This window comes from Ochotona curzoniae, unplaced genomic scaffold, assembly GCF_017591425.1.
Source record: "Ochotona curzoniae isolate NIBS_2020 unplaced genomic scaffold, NIBS_Ocur_1.0 scaffold_1852, whole genome shotgun sequence".
Lineage (NCBI taxonomy): Eukaryota > Metazoa > Chordata > Mammalia > Lagomorpha > Ochotonidae > Ochotona > Ochotona curzoniae.
This window is the reverse complement of record NW_024467087.1, coordinates 22,696,766-22,718,962: the sequence shown is the minus strand read 5'-3', so window position 1 is coordinate 22,718,962 and position 22,197 is coordinate 22,696,766. Positions and strand designations below refer to the sequence as shown.

General features: G+C 46.4%; 1 protein-coding gene and 1 non-coding gene across 2 annotated transcripts; both read right to left on the bottom strand.

The window, feature by feature from the left end:
- Positions 1–4,428: 4,428 nt before the first annotated feature.
- On the bottom strand, positions 4,429–7,799 carry RPL39 (ribosomal protein L39). The gene is made up of 3 exons (XM_040999924.1): positions 7,710–7,799; positions 6,251–6,354; positions 4,429–4,641 (listed from the first exon to the last, which is right to left on the bottom strand). Exons 1-3 carry the CDS (start codon positions 7,710–7,712, stop codon positions 4,593–4,595), a joined length of 156 nt encoding a protein of 51 aa, XP_040855858.1. The 5' UTR covers positions 7,713–7,799; the 3' UTR covers positions 4,429–4,592.
- Positions 4,861–4,996, bottom strand: LOC121169585. The gene has a single exon (XR_005885881.1). It is a non-coding gene; the product is annotated as a small nucleolar RNA SNORA69 (small nucleolar RNA).
- Positions 7,800–22,197: the final 14,398 nt, after the last annotated feature.

Genomic DNA, 22,197 nt, shown 5'->3' with positions numbered 1-22,197 from the left:
GCTTTCTCACAGGATTCAAATTAATAGGAAGCTAGAACTTGAGAATGCAGGTAATTTGAAGTTGTGTTGACATTCTGTTATAGTGCAGTTCGTTGTCATCGTAGTTGTGAGCATCACATATTAGAGTCACTAGGATCAAGTTCTGTACCTCCATTGTTTAAATTTTTATTTTTTAGTTATTTTTATTTTTTAATTTTTTTGTAAAGACTTATTTTCATTTTTATTGGAAAGTCAGATATACAGAGAGGAAAAACAAAAAGGAAGATCTTCTGTCTGTTGATTCACTCCTCAAGAGGCTGCAATGGCCAGAGCTGAGCCAGGAGCCAGGAGCTTCTTCCGGATTTCCTACATGGGGTACAGTGTCCCAAGGCTTTGGACCATCTTCAACTGCTTTCTCAGGCCACAATCAGGGTACTGGATAGGAAACAGGCTGCTGGGATTAGAATCAGCGCCCATATGGGATCCCGGGGCCTGCAAGACAAGAACTTCAGCTGCTAGGCTACTATGCCGGGCCCTGTACCTCTACTTTTGATTCAGCTTCCGGGTAATAGTTCCACTAGGAGGCAGCAGACGATGGCTCCTTTAGTTAGATGAAACAGCAAATAGAAGTTCTCTTTGGGGTAAGTATTGTGGCATACAAGACTAAGCCACACAGCTATCACCTGTAGTGTGGGCATCCCATATGGGCACTGGGCTGCTATTTGAGGAGTTACCAGCGAATGGAAGATCTCTCTCTCTCTCTCTCTCTCCTGCTCTCCATAACTCTGCCATTCAAATAAATAAATAAAATATTTGCATGGGGCTGAGGGTGGGCTGGGCTGTGCTGGCCTATAGCATCTGACAGCACATGTGACAACTGGAGCTGGGAGAAACCTGGTGGGACAATCTTTGAGGACACCCCTGCTAGGTCACAGTACTAGCTGGCATGCACAAATGCCATGATTGGGCTAAGCCACAGCACCCATCTGCTGAGAGGTATAAGAACCGAGGTTTGGGTGGTCATAGTAGCCCCCAACTAGGCTGCAGCACCCACTAGTTCACGTGAGAGCCAGGCAGGGGTGGGACTGATCAGGCAGCTGCACCCATTGGTGCATGCTTTGGCTGGTGTAGGGGACAGACTGAGCCTGACTCTGCACTAGCTGGCACACATTAGAGCAAGGTCTATAGACCTCCCAGGTGAGGTTTCTTGGGGGCTCTCCAACTCGACCCTGACCTCGAGAAAAAGTCACATAGACATGTGGTCCGATCCTGCAGCACACGCAGCAGGACTGGGCCGCCTCAGTTGCTGACCCTCATATAAGAATGGAGGGCACACCCAGCCTCTACAACAAGCACCTAGGTCTGTGAGCATAATGAGGTAGACCAGGACAGCCAACAGGCCTTCGAATTTCTCACCTCTATTGTAACAAAGCTGATAACCTCTCAGAACAATCAAGATTGCTCAAGGAACACCCTTGGAATGCTCTTGCCTGCACGAGTCCTCAGATCATTTCCTGCCAAGGTGCTAATACAGTGTTACTGCAAGGACCAGAGCACGTTATCATCCCACCCCCATTGTGGGCATAGGAGGGAACATTTAAACATTTATCTCACCTATCATCACCTCTCCCTAGTTTCTATTCAGAATTGGAGGCCCACATGGGTCTGTAACTACTCAATTTTGTAATAAATATTGAAATTTTAAAAATACAAAAACATATATACTTTAAAAATCAATCGAATAGGGCCCGGTGGCGTGGCCTAGTGGCTGAAGTCCTCGCCTTGAACACGCTGGGATCCTATATGGGCGCTGGTTCTAACCCTGGCAGCTCCACTTCCCATCCAGCTCCCTGCTTGTGGCCTGGGAAAGCAGTCAAGGACGGCCCAATGCTTTGGGGCCCTGCACCCGTGCGGGATGCCCGGAAGAAGCTCCTGGATCCCGGCTTCGGATCGGCATAGCATCAGCCGTTGCGGTCATTTGGGGAGTGAATCATTGGATGGAAGATCTTTCTCTCTCTCTCTCCCCTCCACTCTGTATATCTGACTTAATGAAAATAAAATAAATCTTTAAAAAAAAAGTTTAAAAAAGAGAGAAATGTGTGGGGCCCATCATGATGGCTTAGTGGCTACATCCTCGCCTTGCAAGTGTCAGGACCCATATGAGTGCCAGTTCATGTCCCAGCTGCTCCATTTCCCATTCAGCTCCCTGCTTTGGCCTGGAAAAGCAGTTGAGGATGGCCCAAAGCCTTGGGACCCTGCATCCATGTAGGAGACCCAGAAAAACCTCCTGGCTTCAGATTGGCTCAGCTACAGCTGTTGTGACCTCTTGGAGAGTAAACCAGACAATGGAAAATCTTTGTTGTCTCTCCTTCCCTGTAAGTCTGTCTTTCAAATAAAAATTTTAAAGCTGCCTTTCAAGTCACCCATCTAGCAAGCAGAAGATGTAAACTCGGGCCAGCCCAGCTCTTTATGAATGTTCCACAGTACTCTGCTGCCCCCACGCAATCAAGCAAAGCACCTGCAATGAAAGCTTTTACTGAACATCCCACACACAGAAAATATTTGCTCTATCCATGGGTAGCTGAGCAATGCAGACACACCTAAGGAACATATTCATAATGGAGACAGCATTAGTGGAGAGTGAATGTGTAATAATTTAGAGACATACTAGAAAATCACTCTCCCATCAGCAGGCCTCCTTGAGCACCAGGTCAAAATGCTTACTGAATCAATTTTATCCCAGGCCTTTTAAAAATGATTTATAATTTGAAAGGGAGATCTTGCATGTGTCAGATCACATCCAGAATGAGGATAAGAGGTGGGGCTGAGATAGACTAAAGCCAGGGGTCTGATTTCCTTTTTTTTTTTTAAGATTTATTTTTAAAGTCAGATTTACAGATAGATCTTGCATCTGCTGCATCATTAGGCTATCATGGCGGGCCCTGAGGCCCAATTTTCATCATGTTCCCCCAGGTGGGTATCAGGGGCCCAAGCAATGCATCCTCTGCTGCTTTCCAACACATTAGCAGTGATTAGAAGTGGAGCAGCTGGAACAGCTGCACTCCCATGGGATGCCAGCTTCCTCATCTATGTGCCCACCTACTGTGCCACACTGGCCCTCAAGGCTTAGGTGTTTAGTTGATTATTTTGGTTTATTTTAATTTCTTTTGTACTACCATCATTTTTTTTTAACTTTAAGCAATTTATTTTGGCTTAGTTTTAGATTTCTAAAAACGTTGCAAGAGTATTAGAGTTCTTGTATACCTTCAGCTAGATTCTCCTGCAACTACCATGCATTTTTATGTTTTGAATCATAACCATGATAACAAATAACATCTCTACTCTGTATTGTCTGAAACTCATCAAAATGTACCTCAGGGGTCTGATGCAATAGCCTAGTGGCTAAAGTTCTTGCCTTGCACGTGCTGGGATCCCATATGGGTGCTGGTTCTAAATCCGGCAACCCTGCTTCCCATCCAGCTCCCCGTTTGTGACCTGGGAAAGCAGTGGAGGACGGCCCAAAGCCTTGGGACCCTGCACCCATATGGGAGACCCAGAAGCAGCTCCTGGCTCCTGGCTTTGGATCAGTTTAACTCCGGTCATTGCGGCTCCCAATCCATCTAGCACAACTCACAGGTGAGAAAACCATTCCTGGACAATGTATAAGCCAGCGAAGCTTGTCACTGTAACTGGATCCTGTCTTTAGCTCAAAGGCTCAACGGGAACCCCCATATATGGCCAGCCCTGGTCTCCATGTCTTTTTCCCAGTTTCCTGGTATCAATAAAGAAAGCTGACAGCACCACTGGCTTTGGGCTGTTATTTCCTGTATCCCAAAATGGCTAACTTCCTTGAGATCTTTAGCTATGTCCCTTCAGCCAATATAAACACCCCTATGAACTGGGTAGGTAATTACCACTAACACCAACCACACTTTGCCCTGCAAGTGTCAACCCCAATTCTCCAATTAACCAACTTTGCTTCCTCCAACCTTTTCCAGGTTTGCTGACAGCATGCAAACCTGGCCTATTAGTTCACATGTCCTAATATACTAATTAATCTCCAAAATACAGCACAATGCCTGACCTAATTATTTAATTAATTAATTTACTGAATGCATCTCCTAAGCATTAAGTTACTAGTGGTTCTTTGTGGAGTGTTTATTTTCTGGCGATTTCTGTCAGCCAAGGTTACCAAGAACACTGGCGCACTAACCTGGTAAAAGCTCAAGGCTGCCATTAAGATTCCCTGGAGAGGTAGGGTGAATCTTATCTACAAACTCTATGGATAATCTGTCAAAAACTACCATTGACTAGCACCCTGCCTCCGGTCAGTCCTTCACACTAAAACTAAGTACTTGGTAGTGACAGGACATCTCTTTCATGACAGAAATGTGCTACTGGGCAGTGTTGTGTCAACAAAGTTCAGAGCTTCACAAACCAGAACAGTAGTTAAAGATGTCTCACATATTTATTACTGAACCAACCCACTACTAAGGGGTCTCAATCAAACATGTCCAGCTGTCCATACGATGGTGGCATCCTTAGCTTGATACAGTGGATAGTGATGTTGATACAGCACAAAATATGTGTTCCATCTGTTTTAGCACAGTTCCTCACAGACCCAGCTTGGTCCTTCTCCAGTGTCTCCTCTTGGAGTTATACCTACAAAGAAGAAAAACAGTATGGCCAATTTGAGGGGGGCGCTGGAGTTTGTACCGTAAAAAGATGATCTGCCAACCTTATAGCTCAAAATTCAACGCTAGGGTTTTAATTGGGACTTGAATAGTGTGGATTTCTTACCAAAGCTCCTATACAAACTTTAACATTAATATTCCATTCCTGCCTAGCACAGCAAGCGACTTGCAGAGCTGACCAATTGAGAATTGTTGCTGTCAGTCTGTCATGACTTCACCTGCACGAAGGCAAAATCAGCAACGACCGACACAGCTTTTTTTGTCAGCAGGATAATGGCAGCACTTCCACAGAATTCTGAAGCACTGTAATTGCAACCTGCTTTCAATGTTAAAAATGGATGTGGGGACTAGCATTGTGGCATTAATAGGTAATAAATGCCATGGCCTTAGGGTGTCAGTAGCCCATTAGGGTGCCAGTTAAAGTCCTGGCTGCAATACTTCCAATCCAGCTCCCTAATGGCTTAGGCAAAGTAGAAATGATCCAAGTACTTGGACCACTGACACTTACAGGGGAGACTGGGAAGAAGCTCCAGATGAAGACTGCCTGTGTACTTCAGCTTTTAATTAAGTACTTTTAGTACTGGAAATACAGAACGACAACTGCTGATTCACTTCACAGGTGGCAGCCAGGTTTGAACCAGGTTCCATGAATTCCATCCTGTCCCTCCCCCCATAGACCGTCTTCCTTTTACTCTTTCCCAGGTACATGAGTAGGGAGCTAGAACTGAACCTGGTCAGGATCCAGGACTTGAACTTGATCTCCAGTACAGCAAGCATGAGGCTTTAACTAGCTACATCACAATGGAGGGAGGGGAGTATACATTTAAGAGCTGACAGGGGCCTGGCACAGTAGCCTAGAAGTTATAAGTCCTCACTTTGCACACACCAGGATCCCATATGAACACTGGATCATGTCCTGGTGGCCCTACTTTCCAACCAGCTCCCTGCTTGTGGTCTGGGAAAGCAGTCGAGGATGGCCCAAAGCCTTGGGACCCTGCACCAGCGTGGGAGACCCAGAAGTGGCTCTGGGTTCCTGGCTTTGGACCAGCTCAGCTCTGGCCGTTGCAGCTGCTTGGGGAGTGAATCATCAGAAGGAAGATCATCCTCTCTCTGTCATCCTCTGTCTCTCCTCTCTGCATATCTGACTTTCCAATAAAAACAAAATAAATCTTAAAAAAAAAAAAAAAGAAAGAATTCTGAGTCAAAGGTATATTATCCTAAACACAACGAACTTTGTTCTTCTTTGTAGTTTTTGGGCTTAGTTATTTACACGACCTCCCCCCCTCCTAGCCACTATATTTCTACATTCTAGTTCGACCTGATGACTTTAAGCTTCCATGATTTTTGATGCTGCTTCTACAAGAGTATTTTGCCCTCCTTTAGAGAATCAACACTTTCAACTGACAACCGCCAGGATATTAATAAGTGTTACAGGCATGTTTTAAACCTGGTTGGGGCTGGTGCAAAAAATTCCAAGTGGTGCTACAGGACTTTCTATATTCATGTAGTTCAACTATGTGTGTTTAAAATGTAAGCTGAAGTTGAACCCAAACCAAGCAGCATACTAACGGGCTTACCTGATCTTATTGCCGGTTTTCATTCGAATCCATTGGGGAATGGGACGATTTTGTTTTTGTTTTTTGGCCAGGAATCTCTTGATTCTGAAGGTCTTGTGAGAAGACTGCAAGGAAAGGCAAGCAATTAACACAGTGAAGCTACACCCCTCCAAATGATCTGAAATTAGGAATTCCTGATGCAACACGTGTGAGTGCAATATACCCAAACATCTCCATGTGAAACAGCCAAACTGGAGCCTCACAAATTCCCTGGAGAGGAAGCACTGAGCAAACACAAAACAGAATCAGGGAGCTAAGTGACTTACCCTAAATCAAGTAGTAACTTGCAGGGGCTTGCGCAGAGACTAAACTGACATCCATTCCCTGTAAGTGCCAGCATGCCATATGGGCACCAATTAGTGTCCCGGACACTCTGGTTCCCACACAGTTCCCTACTTATGGCCTGGGAGAGCAGTAGATACCCGGAAGCTCCTGGGTATTGCAGCCCTCTGGGAAGTGATCCAGTGGATGGAAGAGCCTTCCAAATAAAGTCTGCAGTAGTAATGTGCAGAGCTGGCATTTAAGGCCAGGAATTGTTTGTTCCATGACCAGGGCAGCCTTCTAGTCTACCTCGCTGTCACCCAAAGGCTCACACCCTTGTATTGCCAGTTGCTAGTACCTGGGATGGGGATTAGGCTTCCTGGAAAGAACACTTTGGGTAAATAAAAAAAACCACCCTGTGTGTGCTCATTTCTAACACAGTTATACATTGTAACCGACTCAGTTTTGATAGCTAACTTGTTTCAACTTCCCCCTGCACCTAGTCTACATTGTATCAAATAGTCAACTCACAGCTGGATGCAAATTACAATGTAATTTCTAAGGAACCTGAGCCACGAGGCTATAACTGGTCATATGTTGGCATCTACTAAGGATGTGCCAACAACAAACATAGGCTTACAGCACAAAACTCTTTGTTTAGGTGCTCCCACAGGTGACACTTCAAATTTCTGAAAAAAATTGGTTAAAAATCCCGTTGATGGGATGGATGAGATATGCGCCTGGGCTCTAAGCGATTCAGAAAACAAGACTCCATACCAATCCCGGGAACGTCGTGCAAGCCAGGGAAGTGTGCAACCGGGCCACGATTACGGGGATGCTCCCGGGACCCACCTCTTCCTGCCGCAGAATCCACGTTCCCACCCGACAATCGATCCAGCAACCCCAGTCTGCCTCGGCTGCGAAACAGCAGGTCGAAATATCGAATGCAAGGTGTCAGCGAGCCCGGCGATCAAGCGCTTTCACTTTGCTTCCCCCTGCAAGGCCGGCACGCTGGAGCAGCTGCCAAACACGGCCTTCCCTTAAGAAAGCCTATGACGGGTTTTGGTCCCCACGTCGGCGCAAGAAACGCCCGACAAGCCCGCGGCGGGTTTGCTTCCTAGGAAGCTATCTCGAAGCCGATGGCTGCCGATGGACTTACCATGGCGAGGAAGACTCCAGGCCACGTATCACGATGGCGGAGTGAAAAAGAAAGGAGGGAGAAGGCGGAAGAACGCGTTTAGAAGGCGCCGAATGGGGCAGGACTTAGGCTGTGACGCAATGCGCTGGTAACCACCCACTTAATGCGGTCCCAGACCCACCCACTGCGTGCTTTCTCACGGGGCATGGGAACGCGACTCTTTGGTAAGAAATGGAATTGGCTTTGCTTCACTTTCATAAGTGGGCTCCTTTAGGAGCCCGTTAGTGTGCCAGGGCCCCCATTTCTTGGGTGAGGCAGGCTGCCTGTGGTAACGCGAAGGTAGAAACTCCAAAACGAACAAGACAGCGGGCGGGGCCAACCCCGGGAAGGGCGGGAAAGGCATCCGTCACCGGGGAGCGCCAGGGACTTTGGTCCGCAGTGCCAGAGGAGGCCTGTCCGGAAGGCGGGGGAATGCCCCGCCGGCCAGGGCAAGCTGCTAGAAACCCAGCCTTCCCTGTGCCTAGCCTCAAACCCAGCCCCTGCATCCCGCTTCTACTGGCAGTGGAGGTGTTAAATTGTAGAGAGAGGTGATGACAGAGGAAGCCTCTGGGCTACTTAAGTCATGTAAGGCTACGGACAGACAGCAGTGGGTTTTAGACTACACAAGAGGTTGCCAATCATGGTTGAGCTGGCAACGTGACAGAATCCATTCCTTGGCTGCTAGGCAACTTTCTTTCTATGCCCGTCTTAAAGCCCACAAAACATTAGACCATAGCTTGTAGTTAAGCACACACTTCCCTGTAGCGTGAAACTGGTGGCGACGATGACTCACAGCATAAAATAAGCTTTCATAAATGCTGCAATTAACTTTAGCCTCTTTTCCTACCAATCAGTCCTTGAAGCAGATCAATGATACTACTTCCTATCCAAAGGGGAATTTGTCATTTGGAAATGCCAATAAGTTTGTTTACCATGAGTATTTCTGTTTTTCTTATGGTTTCTCCCAGCTTTTTTTTTAAGATTTGTTTATTTTTATTGAAAAGTCAGATATACAAAGAGAAGGAGAAATGGCAGCAACAGCCAGAGCTGCGCTGATCTGAAGCCAGGATCCAGGAACTTTTTCTGGGTCTCCCACATGGGTACAGGGTGCCAAGGCTTTGGGCCATACTCTACTGCTTTCCCAGGCCACAAGCAGGGAGCTGGATGGGAAGTGGGGCTGCTGGGATTAGAACCAGCATCCATATGGGATCCTGGGTGCGTGCAAGGTGAGGACCTTAGCCACTAGACTACTGCGCCAGGCCCTTCTCCTATCTTTCTTCAGGTCCCTGTTCATGGCACCAGATGTCAGGATTTATCGAACAAACAAGAAGATTCTTAACGGGAAAATGATTTTATTAAACTACACTGCGGCCATCATCCATGCTTTTAGGATCAGGTACCTTATCTAAGAGTACACAAAGCTTTTATCCCCAAAACCCAGGGTGTCACAGCTCTTGCTATGCAGGCTTTTGTTAATCATTGTCTTTGGTGGAATTAAGAGTCTCTAGGGTCGCTTTTCCTATGTGAATTAAACTTGAGGAAAGCAAAAAATGAAGAGCAGCCTAGCCAACTTGAACTAAAGTAGAGAGGAGGAGATAGCCCGGGGGTTGGGGGGGGGGTTCTTCTGTAATTCACGACCAGAGGGAGACCTGAAGAAGCGGTCGCATTGAGATTTGGTTGCTCCAAAATAAACCATCACACCAGATGTTCTTGACTCTCAGCTCCTTCACTTCTTCTTCCTTTCCCATCGAGATGCCTTTCTTTCTTTATTTTCAGTTTTGAAAAGACGAATTTGTTTTATAGGCAGAGTAACAGAAAAAGAGACAGATCTTCTATCCACTGGTTCATCCACAAATGGCCGCAATGGCCAGGGCTTGACCAGGTCAAAACCAAGAATCTGGCATTCCATCTGTGTCTACCATGGGGACAGCAGCACCCAAACACTTGGGCCATCATCTGCTGCATTGAGGGGTACACTAGCAGGGAGCAGGATAAGAGACAGTTCAGCCAGGACTCAAACTGGTGCTCATATTGTGTGTGTGCAGTGACTCAACTAGCACGTGGAAATGTTGGTCCACCTTTTGCTTCTTTTCTTGCCTAATTTTCAGTTTCTCAGAAATATTTACCACATATTAAATAGAAGTAGTGGGGAAAGAAACCTTTGCTTTGTTCCTGATCTTAGGTGATAGCAACCAGTGTTTCACCATTAAGTACAAAGTTAGGGCCCAGTGCCATGGCCTAGCAGCTAAAAGTCCTCACCTTGAATGCGCCAAGATCCCATGTGGGCACTGGTTCTAATCCCAGCAGCTCCACTTCCCATCCAGCTCCCTGCTTGTGGCCTGGGAAAGCAGTCCAAGATGGCCCAGGGCCTTGGGACCCTGTACCTGTGTGGGAGACCTGGAAGAAGTTCCTGGATCCTGGCTTCGGATTCGCACAGCATCGGCCGTTGCGCTCACTTGGGGAGTGAATCATTGGACAGAAGATCTTCCTCTCTGTCTCTCCTCCTCTCTGTATATCTGACTTTGTAATAAAAATAAAATAAATCTTTTTTAGAAAGTATAAAGTTAGCTGGAAAGTTTTCATAAATGCCCTTTGATAATTAACAAGTTCGGAAGATTTATTAAATATTTTTTTAAAAAAAAGATTTAGTTATTAGAAAGGTAAATTTACACGGAGGAGGAGAGAGATTGTCTGTCCACTGATTCACTCCCCAAGTTGCCACAACTACCAGAGATAAACTGATCTGAAGCCAGGAGTCAGGAGCTTTTTCTGGGTCTCCCACACGGATGCACGATCCTAAGGCCCTGGGCCATCCTCTACTGCTTTCCCGGGCCACAAGCAGGGATGGAAGCAGACCCTTCCATCCAGGGTCTGGGGACCCTGTACCCATATGGGAGATCTGGAAGAAGCTCCTGGCTCCTGGCTTTGAGTCGGCTCAGCACCAGCCATTGATGTCACTTGGGGAGTGAATCATTGAACAGATCTTCCTCTCTGTCTCTCCTCCTTTCTGTATATCTGACTTTGTAATAAAAATTTTTTTAATTAAAAAAAAAAAGCAGTCTCATATCCCTGCAATAAATCACACTTGGCCATGGTATATAATTTGTGATTTTTTTTTTTTAGAAATGTGGGCCCAGCATTGTAGCCTAGTGGCTAAGGCTTCCCTTGACTGCTTTCCCAGACCACAAGCAGGGAGCTGGATGGGAAGTGGAACAGCTAACTCATGAGCTAGTGCCTTTATGGGACGCTAGCACTTTTTTAAGCAGAGGATTAGGTTGCTATGGCACTGCATTGGCCATTGGATATATATTCCTTCCTTCCTTTTTCTTTCTCTCCCTTTTTCTTTCCCCCTTCCCTTCCTTTCTTATTTATTTATTTATATTGGAAACGTTGATCAGTTAACAGAGAGGAGAGACAGAAAGATGTCCCACCTACTTGTTCACCCCCTCCACACACACGGCTGGGCTGGTCTGAAGCTGGGAGTCAGGAGCTTCTCCTGGTCTTCCATGTGAGTGTAGGGGCCCAAGGACTTGGGCCATCCATTGCTGCTTTCCCAGGCTACAAGCAGCAAGCGGGATCAAAAGCAAAGCAGCCAGGACTAGAACCAGTGCCCATATGGGATATCAGCATAGCAAATATGCCTGCTGTGCCACATTGCTGGCCCCTAAGATGGATTTTAATTATTTAGAGGGGCTGATGTACTGACACCATGAGTCTGGCACGATAACCTAGTGGCTAAAGGCCTTGACTTGCATATACCAGGATCCCATATGGGTGCCGGTTTGTAACCTAGCTACTCCACTTCTTCTTTTTTTTTTTTTTTTTTTTAGATCTATTTTTTATTGGAAAGTGAAATATACAGAGAGGAGGAGAGACAGAAAGATCTTCCATCCGATGATTCACTCCCCAAGTGACTACAATGGCTGGTGCTGTGCCAATCTTAAGCCAGGAATTTCTTCCAGGTCTCCCATGCGGGTGTAGGGTCCCAAGGCTTTGGGCCATCCTCAACTGCTTTCCCAGGCCACAAGCAGGGAGTTGGATGGGAAGTGGAGATGCCGGGATTAGAACCATTGCCCATATGGGATCCCAGGGCCTTCAAGGCGAGGACCTTAACCATTATGCTGTCACACCAGGCCCTAGCTACTCCACTTCTCATCCAGCTCCCTGCTTGTGGCTGGGAAAACAGAAGAGGATGGCTCAGCCTTGAGACCCTGCAGCCACATGGGAGACTTGGGAGATGCTCCAGGCTCCTGGCTAGGGAGTAGCCCAGCTCTGGCCATTGCAGCAGCTTGGAGAGTGAACCAAGCAATGGACGGTTTTTCTGTGTCTCTCCTCTCTGTAGTCTGTGTTTACAACAAAAATAAAAATAAATCTGTTTTTTTTTTAAAAAAGGGCAGCATCCATGTTGAAGTCCCAGTTGGAGTCCCAAGCATAGTTCTTGTGATCTAGCTTCATGATTATGTCTCTGGGAAAACAGCATAGTATGGCTCATGTACTTGAACCCCTGCTATGAATGTGTGAGACCAGGATGGGGTTTCTGGCTTCTGACTTCAGTTTGGCCCCGGCCTAGCTGTTGCCACCATGTTAGTAGATGGAAGATCTGTCTTGCTGCCTTTCAAGTAAATATATAAATAAATCTTTATAAAAATTACTTAGAGGGGGCCCAGCGCGGTGGCACAGTGGTTAAGGTCCTCGCCTTGCATGCCCGGGATCCCATATGGGCGCCGGTTCTAATCCCGGGGGCCCCTCTTCCCATCCAGCTCCCCGCCTGTGGCCTGGGAAAGCAGCGGAGGACGGCCCAAAGCTTTGGGACCCTGCACCCGCATGGGAGACCTGGAAGAGGTTCCTGGTTCCCGGCTTCAGATCGGCATAGCATCGGCCATTGCACTCACTTGGGGAGTGAATCATCGGACGGAAGATCTTCCTCTCTGTCTCTCCTCTCTGTATGTCCGCCTTTCCAATAAAAATTAAAAATAAATCTTTAAAAAAAAAAATTACGGGTCCGGCGCGGTGGCGCAAGTGGTTAAGTCCTCACCTTGCACGCCCGGGATCCCATATGGGCGCCGGTTCTAATCCCGGCAGCCCCGCTTCCCTTCCAGCTCCCTGCTTGTGGCCTGGGAAAGCAGTCGAGGACGGCCCAAAGCTTTGGGACCCTGCACCCGCGTGGGAGACCCAGAAGAGGCTCCTGGCTTTGGATCGGCATAGCATCGGCCGTTGCGCTCACTTGGGGAGTGAATCATCGGACGGAAGATCTTCCTCTCTGTCTCTCCTCTCTGTATATCCGCCTTTCCAATAAAAAAAAATAATAAAAATAAATCTTTAAAAAAAATTTAAAAAATAAAAAAAAAAATTACTTAGAGGGCCCAGCACGGTAGCCTAATGACTGAAATCGTCGCCTTGCACGTGCCAGGATCCTAATGGACGCTGGTTAATATCCTGGCTGCTCCACTTCCCATCCACACATCTGCTTGTAGCCCGGGAAAGCAATCGAGGTGAAGTGACCCTGAACCTGCTTGGAAGACCCATAAAGAGGCTCCTGGCTCCTGGCTTCCAATCAGCTCAGTTCCAGCTTTCTCTCTGTATTCCTTCTCTGTGTAATTTGCTTTTCCAAGTAAAAACTAAATAAATAAATCCTAAAAAAAAAAAAAAAGGTCAGCAGCTTCCACTCACAACATTCAGGATGCTTACGGGGAATGCTAAGATCAGAATAGGGAGAAGAGAGGGGCAGGAGGGATGGCTTCCACAAGGAGAAAACTACTTATATTTGCAAAGGCACAGAGATTGAGAACTCACACCTAGTGCCTCCCAGAACTAATTGTAGGTTTGGAGCTTCTCCAGGGAGGTAACACTTTAAACGTTCCTTTAGTAGAATGATTGCTTTGAAACCATTTTTTGAAAACATTTATTTGGGCCTGGTGCCGTGGCCTAGCAGCTAAAGTCCTTGCCTTGAACACGCCAGGATCCCATAAGGGTGCCGGTTCTAATCCTGCAGCTCCACTTCCCATCCAGCTCCCTGCTTGTGGCCTGGGAAAGCGGTAGAGGACAGCCCAAAGCTTTGGGACCTGCATCCGCGTGGGAGACCTGGAGGAAGTTCCTGGTTCCTGGCTTTGGATTTGGCGCAGCACCAGCCGTTGTGGTCACTTGGGGAGTGAATCACCAATTGAAAGTTTTCCTCTCTGTCTCTCCTCCTCTGTATATCTGACTTTGTAATAAAAATAAATAAATCTTTTTTAAAAAAGAAAAAAAGAATAGCCTGTTAAAAATGAAACCAGATGTTGGCAAGTGGGCAAAGCAGTGTACAGAGCATCTGGGTGTAATTGCAGGCTCTGGCTTCCAACTCCAGCTTCCTGCTAATCCAGAGCCAGTGGATTAGTAACCAACTACTTCCTACCACCCATTTGGGACATGTGTATCGAGTTCTAATTTCTCAGCATTGGTTTTGACTCAGCTCTGCCTGTTGAAGGCATCTGAAGAAATTACCAGAAAAAGGGGAGTGCCTGCAGTGTCCTCTCCCTCTGCCAAGTATAATAAAAGTATGTCTCTCTGCTTAGTGGCTTGTCATCTCATTCCAGAAAAGATCCAACTCCTTACAACTGGCATAGACAATCAACACCTTCTACTTTGCCTATCTGACTTCATCTCCTCCTTGTGTGTCCTCAATTCAGTCTGTCTCAGCTGCATTGGCCAGTTGTGTGCCTGTCTCACAGCTTTTGCACTTGCTGTTCCCCTACCTATAAGCTTTACATTTTACTGGCTATCCCCATGGCTTTCTTCATCAGTCTGTTTAGCTCTTTTTTTTAAAAAAAGATATTTATTTGTTATTTTTATTTGAAAGGCAGATCTACAGAGAGAAGGGAGAAAGATCCTCCATCCACTGGTTCACTCCCCAAATGGCCACAATGGCTGGAGCTGAGTCTATCCAATGATAGGGGCCAAGAGCTTCCTCCAGTTTCTCCATGTGGGTGCAGAGACCTAAGCACTTGATTCATTATTCGCTGCTTTCTCAGTCCATAAGTAGGCATCTGGTTTGGAAATGGAGCAGCCAGGACTCGAACTGATGCCCCTAAAGGATCCCAGCACTTACAGGTAGGGGATTAACCTATTGAGCCTGCGCTGGCCTTTCCTCTTTAGTTCTTTGTTTAGTATGACCTTCTCTGTAATTGCAGCCCCATTCCTCCATTCCGCACTCCTTACTCCTACTGCTGCTTTATCGTTCTCTACAGTGCTTATCTGAGATAATGTGTATTTGACTCTTTCATACTCTTTATTATTTAGAATGTAACTTCCATGAAGGGATAGATTTTTTTTTTTTACATCATCCATTTAATGAAAATATCACAGGAAGTACAAGACCAGTCCTCCTGTCAGCAATAAAAGATGCCCGGGATAGATGTTTTTCAGCACTGTATCCCATGAGCTTAGAACAGTGCCTCACACAGATTATGTACACTCAGTACATACTTGCTGAGTGAAGTCTCAGCAGACAAGAGCAAACAATATTTTCGTTGGCTTTATTTCTGATTCTAGAATTGAACAGTTGCTTCATGCCGTAAGAGGGAATATGTATTCTGCTGGGTTGAGATAAGCTTGCTTTTATAGACAGAAAGGTTGAAGAAAAGACAAAATAACAAACCGTGGAGCAGTCATCTCCAACTTACTTTGTTTATCAAGGCACAGAACAATGGAAAAAAATGGTTGATTAGTGTCAGATTACACCAGTTACACTTTTTTTTTTATTTTTAAAAATTTTTATTGGCAAGGTAGATATACAGGGAGGAGGAGAGACAGAGAGGAAGATCTTCCGTCTGTTGATTCACCCCCCAATTGGCCACACTGGCCAGAGCTGTGCCGATCAGAAGCCAGGAGCCCAACCAGGGCCCATGTGGGATCCCAATTCATGTAAGACGAGGACTTTAGTCACTAGGCTACCCCCGCTGTGGCCGCTACACCAGTTACTTTTTGTACAGATGAAAAGCATGCTGGTACTAAGTACCCTGCTGAGGACATTTGGCTCTTATCTCACTAAAGACTTCTGGCAGGAGCAGATAACAGCTTAGTTTTATCTTGGTCATCAGGAACTTCAGCAGGAGTAACTCTGTCTTGGTAGTTAACCTGGTCTTTTGGGCCTTAGTTTGGGTGTTTCATTCCAAACAGTAGCATCCTATCATTTTTATTGATAAAGTTTTCTGTGAAGAAATGACAGACATACTGGCCACATTCAGGGGTGGAGTGGGCAGAGAGGGGAAAAGTGGAAGAGAGATGTTTCAACTTTCATTTAGTGTCCCCAGGAAGAGAGAGCACACTGCTCCCTGTTGCTTGGCTTCTAATGAGCCTACAAAGGGGCATGGTTACGTAGTACCAACGCTTGTCCCAGAAGAGGAGCATATCCTGGGGGAGGTGTCAGTAGATTGCCAAGTCAGGACACAGTATTACACAGAGTGGGGGAAGTGTTGTTTCCATTTCATGAGTCTAAGCCAGCTAACTGGGTGTCCTGTTTCGTTTCCCCTCTCTCCCATCAAAGATTTCCAACCCTTATTTTTAATGATTAATTATTTGTATTTGAAAGGAAGATTTGCAGAGAGAGAGAGAGAGATGTTCCAACCGCTGACTCACCCTCCAATTGGCACAGCAGCCAGAGCTGGGCTGGTCCAAAGCCAGAAGCTGGGAGCTTCTTCCGGGTCTCCCACGTGGGTGCCTGCATTCCCAGGCCACAGGCAGCCAGCTGGATAGTAAGTGGGGCCACAAGGATTAGCACTAGTGCCCATGCAGATTCGGATTCGGGGCATACAAGGCAAGGACTTTAGCCACTAGGCTACTACTTGGGCCCTACATTTATTCTTTTTTTTTTTTTAATTATTATACTATTCCATGATACAGGTTGATATGCTCTGGGATTTCCTTTCCTCCCTCTACAAATCCCCACCTTCCCCTACTAATTTCCCCCATGTCATTACAATAGTATAGTCCTTCCCAATCAATCATAATTCTATGACTCTGCTATTTAAGTGTATCCTGACATTGTAGACATAGACATTGGCAAAGATCCATCCAACTGTCAAGGTAAAAGAAAATCAACAACAGAGAGAAAAATGAAAAATTTGCAAAACGTGAAGTTAAATAACATGCAATTGAATGAGCAATGTGTCACTGAAAAATGAAAAAGAACATCAAACACCTTCCTGAAGCAAACGATGATATTGTAAGACAGTGGCCTGGCGTGGTGACCTAGCCACTTAAAAATCCTCACCTTGAACATGCCAGGATCCCATATGGGCGCCGGTTCTAATCCCAGCAGCCCCACTTCCCATCCAGCTCCCTACTTGTGGCTTGGGAAAGCAATGGAAGATGGCCCAAAGCCTTGGGACCCTGCACCTGTGTGGGGACCTGGAAGAAGTTCCTGGATCCTGGCTTTGGATCAGCACAGCACCAGCACTTTGCGCTCACTTGGGGAGTGAATCATCAGATGGAAGATCTTCCTTTCTGTCTCTCCTTCACTCTGTATATCTGACTTTGTGATAAAAATGAAATAAATCGTTAAAAAAGAAAAACAAATATTGTTTCGAATGAATGAAAATAAAAGTATCAAACCTCCAGAGGTGTAGGAATAACAACATTGAAAGGTTTCGGCCCAGCATGGTAGCCTAGAGGCTAAAGTCCTCATCTTGCACACAATGGGATCCCATATGGTTGCCAGTTCTAATCCTGGCAGGCCTGCTTCCCATCCAGCTCCCTGCTTGTGGCCTGGGAAAGCAGTCGAGGACAGCCCATAAGCCTTGGGACCCTGCACCCACGTGGGAAACCTGGAAGAAGCTCCTGGCTCCTAGCTTCTGATCACTTCAGCCTTGGTTGTTGGGGCCACTTGGGGAATGAATCAGCAGATGGAAAACTGTCAGGAGCCCTTCTCTCTGTCTCTACTCCTCTCTGTATATTTGACTTTCCAATAACATAATATAGATAATAGAGCTTGGCGTAGTAGCCTAGCAGCTAAAGTTCTCGCCTTTCACAAGCCCCCCCCCCGCCCCCCCAAAAAAACCAAACATTTACTAAGAGGTAGGTCCATGACTTAGCATTGAAAGCACTAGTTGGGATGCCACATCCTATATTGTGTATCTGGGTTAATGCCCCTTTCTGTTTGCAATTCTTTCTTCCTGCTGATGTGTACCCTGGGAGGCAGCAGATGCTAGCTCAAGTAGTGGGTGGGCATTACACATGTGGGAGACCTACGTTGAGTTCCAGGCTCCCAACTTTGCAACATGGGGAATGAACCAACCGATTGAAGCTTTCTCTCTCTGTGTTTCAAATAAAACATAACATTTTAAATTGTTAGCAAGAGGGAGGGCCTTCTTGCTTCACCAGTTGATCTGGTTTTTATTTTCTTTAGCAACTCTTGGCAGGCTCCCGCTTTACCCTGTGCCATGTAACCCTTCTCACTTTGTGCGTTGTGCTCTGATTACTTTTATTTCTTTTCACCACTGGATCATGAGTTCCTGAAGGACAAAGAATTATTTGAGTCCTTGACCCCCAGAGTCTGGCACACAGATTAGTAAATGTTTGCTAAATGAATAAGGAAGTGGAGTTAATTTAAGGGGGTGGGGAAGTGTGATTTACCCAAAGCTGGATTGGCAAGGCAAATAGAAAAGAGGGAGGTGCCAACATGAAAACAGCCTTGAGATGCCTGCCAACAGGCTGAGCAAGTTGGCACAAATGCAATGCCAATTCAGGCCTGGTAGCTGAGGGGCATTTATCCTGCGAAGGTCAACTGCTCTGACCTCTATTTGGCTTCCATTTCTACGTGCCTTTGCAGGATACCTAAATTGTTGGTTATCACTTTCCTTGGGTAGTCATTCTTCCTCTTACAACTTTGTTTTTGGTCATTAAACACAAAGAATATTTCTTATATATAACTTAATTGCTCATGAATATCATTTCTCGATCTCCATTTTTTTTTTACAAGCTTCTCTAAAAAGTTGCATATGCTTTTGCCACTCTCACTCCAGTGCCTTCCATTTCCCGTAATTTTAGAACCTCGGTGATTTCTCAGTCACTGAATTCCAGGGCCACTCTTGGGTATCACAGTTGACTTCTGAGCAGCTTCCAACCCTGCTGACCATTCCCTCTCCTTCCTGCAATACTCTGTTAAGTAACTTTTACATAACACCAGTCTTCTGGTTTTTCTCTTACTCTCTGGCAGCCTATGTCTCTGTGGCTACATTTCCTTGTCTGTACAGCAGTGTGTAATTCAGGGCTGTGCCTTAGGTTTGCATTGGTCCTTACTTTACTCTCCCTCCCTAAGTGGTGAAATACTGCCCATAGCTTCAATGATCATGTAAAAATGGATGGGCTGAGTCCGGCATAGTAGCCTAGTGGCTAAAGTCCTTGTCTTGCATGCACAGGGATCCCATATGGGTACCTGTTTGTATCATGGCTGCTGTCTGTGGCCTGGGAAAGCAGAAGAGGATGGCCCAAGGCTTTGAGACCCTGCACCTGCGTGGGAGACCTGGAACAAGCCCTTTGCTCCTGGCCTCAGCTCAGCTCAGCTCCAGCCATTGCAGCTACTTGGGGAGTGAACCAGTATACAGATCTTCCTGTCTCTCCTCTCAATAAATCTGCCTATCCAATAAAAAAAATCTTAAAAAATACATTCCCTGATGTATCTCTGTCCAATTATATTTCTGCTTGCTAAGACCCATTTGTCCAACTACTCCAGTTCCCACCTGCTGCTTACCCTTACTACCATTTCTATCTTACCAGTTCACTGATGACTCCAATACTGCCAAATCCATTTCTGGCCTTCCATACCTTTATTTCTCTATGGCAGAATCCCATTTGTTCCACTTGTGATCTAGTTCCCTGCTAGTGTGCCTGAGAAAGCAGCAAAACATATCCTAAGTACTTGGAGGTCCTGTCATCTTCTCAAAATAATTTTCTTTTCCAAATTTTATTACTCTTTCCCAGTTGAGGACCATTTGCTTTTCTTTTTAAAATATTACAGTTTTTTTGGGGCCCAGCAGCATGGCCTAGTGGCTAAAGTCCTCACCTTGAACACGCCAGGATCCCACATGGGCACTGGTTCTAACCCCGGCAGCTCCACTTCCCATCCAGCTCCCTGCTTGTGGCCTGGGAAAGCAGTTGAGGACAACCTAAGCCTTGGGGCCCTGCGCCTGCAGGGAAAACCCGGAAAAGGTTCCTGGCTCCTGGCTTCAGATTGCCCAGGCTCTGGCCGTTGCGCTCACTTGGGGAGTGAATCATCAGATGGAAGATCTTCCTCTCTGACTCTCCTCCTCTCTGTATATCTAACTTTGTAATAAAAATAAATACAAAAAACCCTAAATGTTACAGTTTTTTTTTTAAGTTATTCCTTTTTGGCTCAAGCCTTACCTTGCAAGCATTATCAATCCCTTATCGGTGCCAATTCGTGTCTCAGCTGCCCCACTTCCCATCCAGCTTCCTCCTTGTGGCCTGGGAAAGCAGTGGAGTATACCCTAAGTCTTGGAACCCTGCACCCATGTGGGAGACCCGGAAGAAGCTCCTTGCTCCTGATCAGCTCAGCTCTGACCATTGCAGCCATTTGGGGTGTGAAATAGTGGGTGGAAATTTTTTTTTCTCTCCTACTCACCATAAATCTGATCTGCCTTTCCAATAACAATAAATAAATGAGTTTTTAAAAAGATTTATTTATTGTTATTGAAAAGGCAGTTTTTCAGATAGAGACAGGGAGATAGAGCAGTAAGTCTTTTGTCTATCTGCTGGTTCATCCCACAAACAGCTGCAACATCCAGAGTGAGGCTGGGAGCCAGAAGCTTCCTCTGGTTTCATGTGAGTGCAGGGGTCCAAGGATTTGAGCAGTCTTCCACTGCCTTCCCAGGCCACAAGCAGAGAACTGGATGGGAATTGAAGCAGCTGGAACACAAACTGGTACCCATATGCATTGCTGGTACTACAAGGGAGAGGATCAGCCAGTTGTGCTACTGCACTGACCCCAAGATCATTCTCTTTCAGTCGTCTTTTGTGACTATTCTGTTTCCTGACTCTTTGGATATGTCTTTAAATTTTTTTAAAAAATTCTTGGGCCCAGCATTGTGGCCTAGCAGCCAAAGTCCTCACCTTAAATGCACCAGGATCCCATAGGGGTGCTGGTTCTAATCCCAGCAGCTCCACTTCCAATCCAGCTCCCTGCTTGTGGCCTGGGACAGCAGTTGAGGATGGCCCAAAGCTTTGGGACCTGCGCCCGTGTGGGAGACCTGGAAGAAGTTCCTGGATCCTGGCTTCGGATCGGTGCAGCACTGGCTGTTGCAGTCACTTTGGGAGTGATTCATCGGATGGAAGATCTTCCTCTCTGTCTCTCCTCCTCCTCTCTGTACATCTGACTTTGTAAAAAAAAAAAAATTAGATAAATAAATCTTTAAAATATTCTTGTTGGAGAGCCCAGCGGCGTGGCCTAGTGGCTAAAGTCCTGACTGTGAATGCTCCGGGATCCCATATGGGCACCTGTTCTAATCCTGGGGGCCCACTTCCCATCCAGCTCCCTACTTGTGGCCTGGGAAAGCAGTGGAGGATGGCCCAGAGTTGGGACCCTACTCTCACATGGGAGACCTGGAAGATCTTGGCTCCTGGCTTCGGATCAGCGCAGCACCAGCCACTGCGGCCACTTGGGGCGTGAATTCATTGGATGGAAGATCTTCTCTGTATATCTGCCTTCCCAATAAAAATAAATCTTAAAAAAAATTTTTATTGGGGGCCCAGCACCTCAAGTCCTCACCTTCAACGCACCGAGATCCCATATGGCTGCCAGTTCTAGTCCCGGTACCTCCACTTCCCATCCAGCTCCTTGCTTGTGGCCTGGGAAAACAGTCGAGGACGGCCCAAGGCTTTGGGACCCTGCACCTGCATGGGAGACCTGGAGGAGGTTCCTGGCTCCTGGCTTCAAATCGGCGTAGCACTGGCCGTTGCAGTCACTTGGGGAGTGAATCATTGGATGGAATATCTTCCTATCTCTCCTCCTCTCTGTATATCTGACTTTATAATAAAAAAAAAAATCTTTAAAAATTTTTTATTGGAAAGATATACAGATAAAAGGAAAAACAATACCATCTTCCGTCCACTGCTTCACTCCCCAAGTGGCCCAATGGCTGGAGCTGAACCAACACAAAGTCAGAGCCAGGAGCTTCTTCTGGGTCTCCCATGCAAATACAAGGTCCCAAGGCTGTGGTTCATCCTCTATTGCCTTCTGAGACTACAAGCAGGGAGCTGGGTGGGAAATGGAGCAGCCAGGACACAAACCAGTGTGCATCTGGGATCCCAGTGTGTGCAAGGCATTCAGCCACTACGCTACCATACTGGGCCCCAGGATACTATCTAAAAGCTTAGGGAACATAGGGCCTATACCATAGCATAGTAGGTGAAGCGTCTCTGTGGTGTCAATATCCCATATGGGTGCCAGTAAGAATCCCAGTTGTTCCACTTGTGACCC

Excerpts from the sequence above, each read along its gene's own strand:
- RPL39 (XM_040999924.1), bottom strand. Across the intron at positions 4,642-6,250 it reads AAAACCGGCAATAAGATCAG|GTATAACTCCAAGAGGAGAC; the intron begins GTAAGCCCGTTA and ends TCTTCTTTGTAG.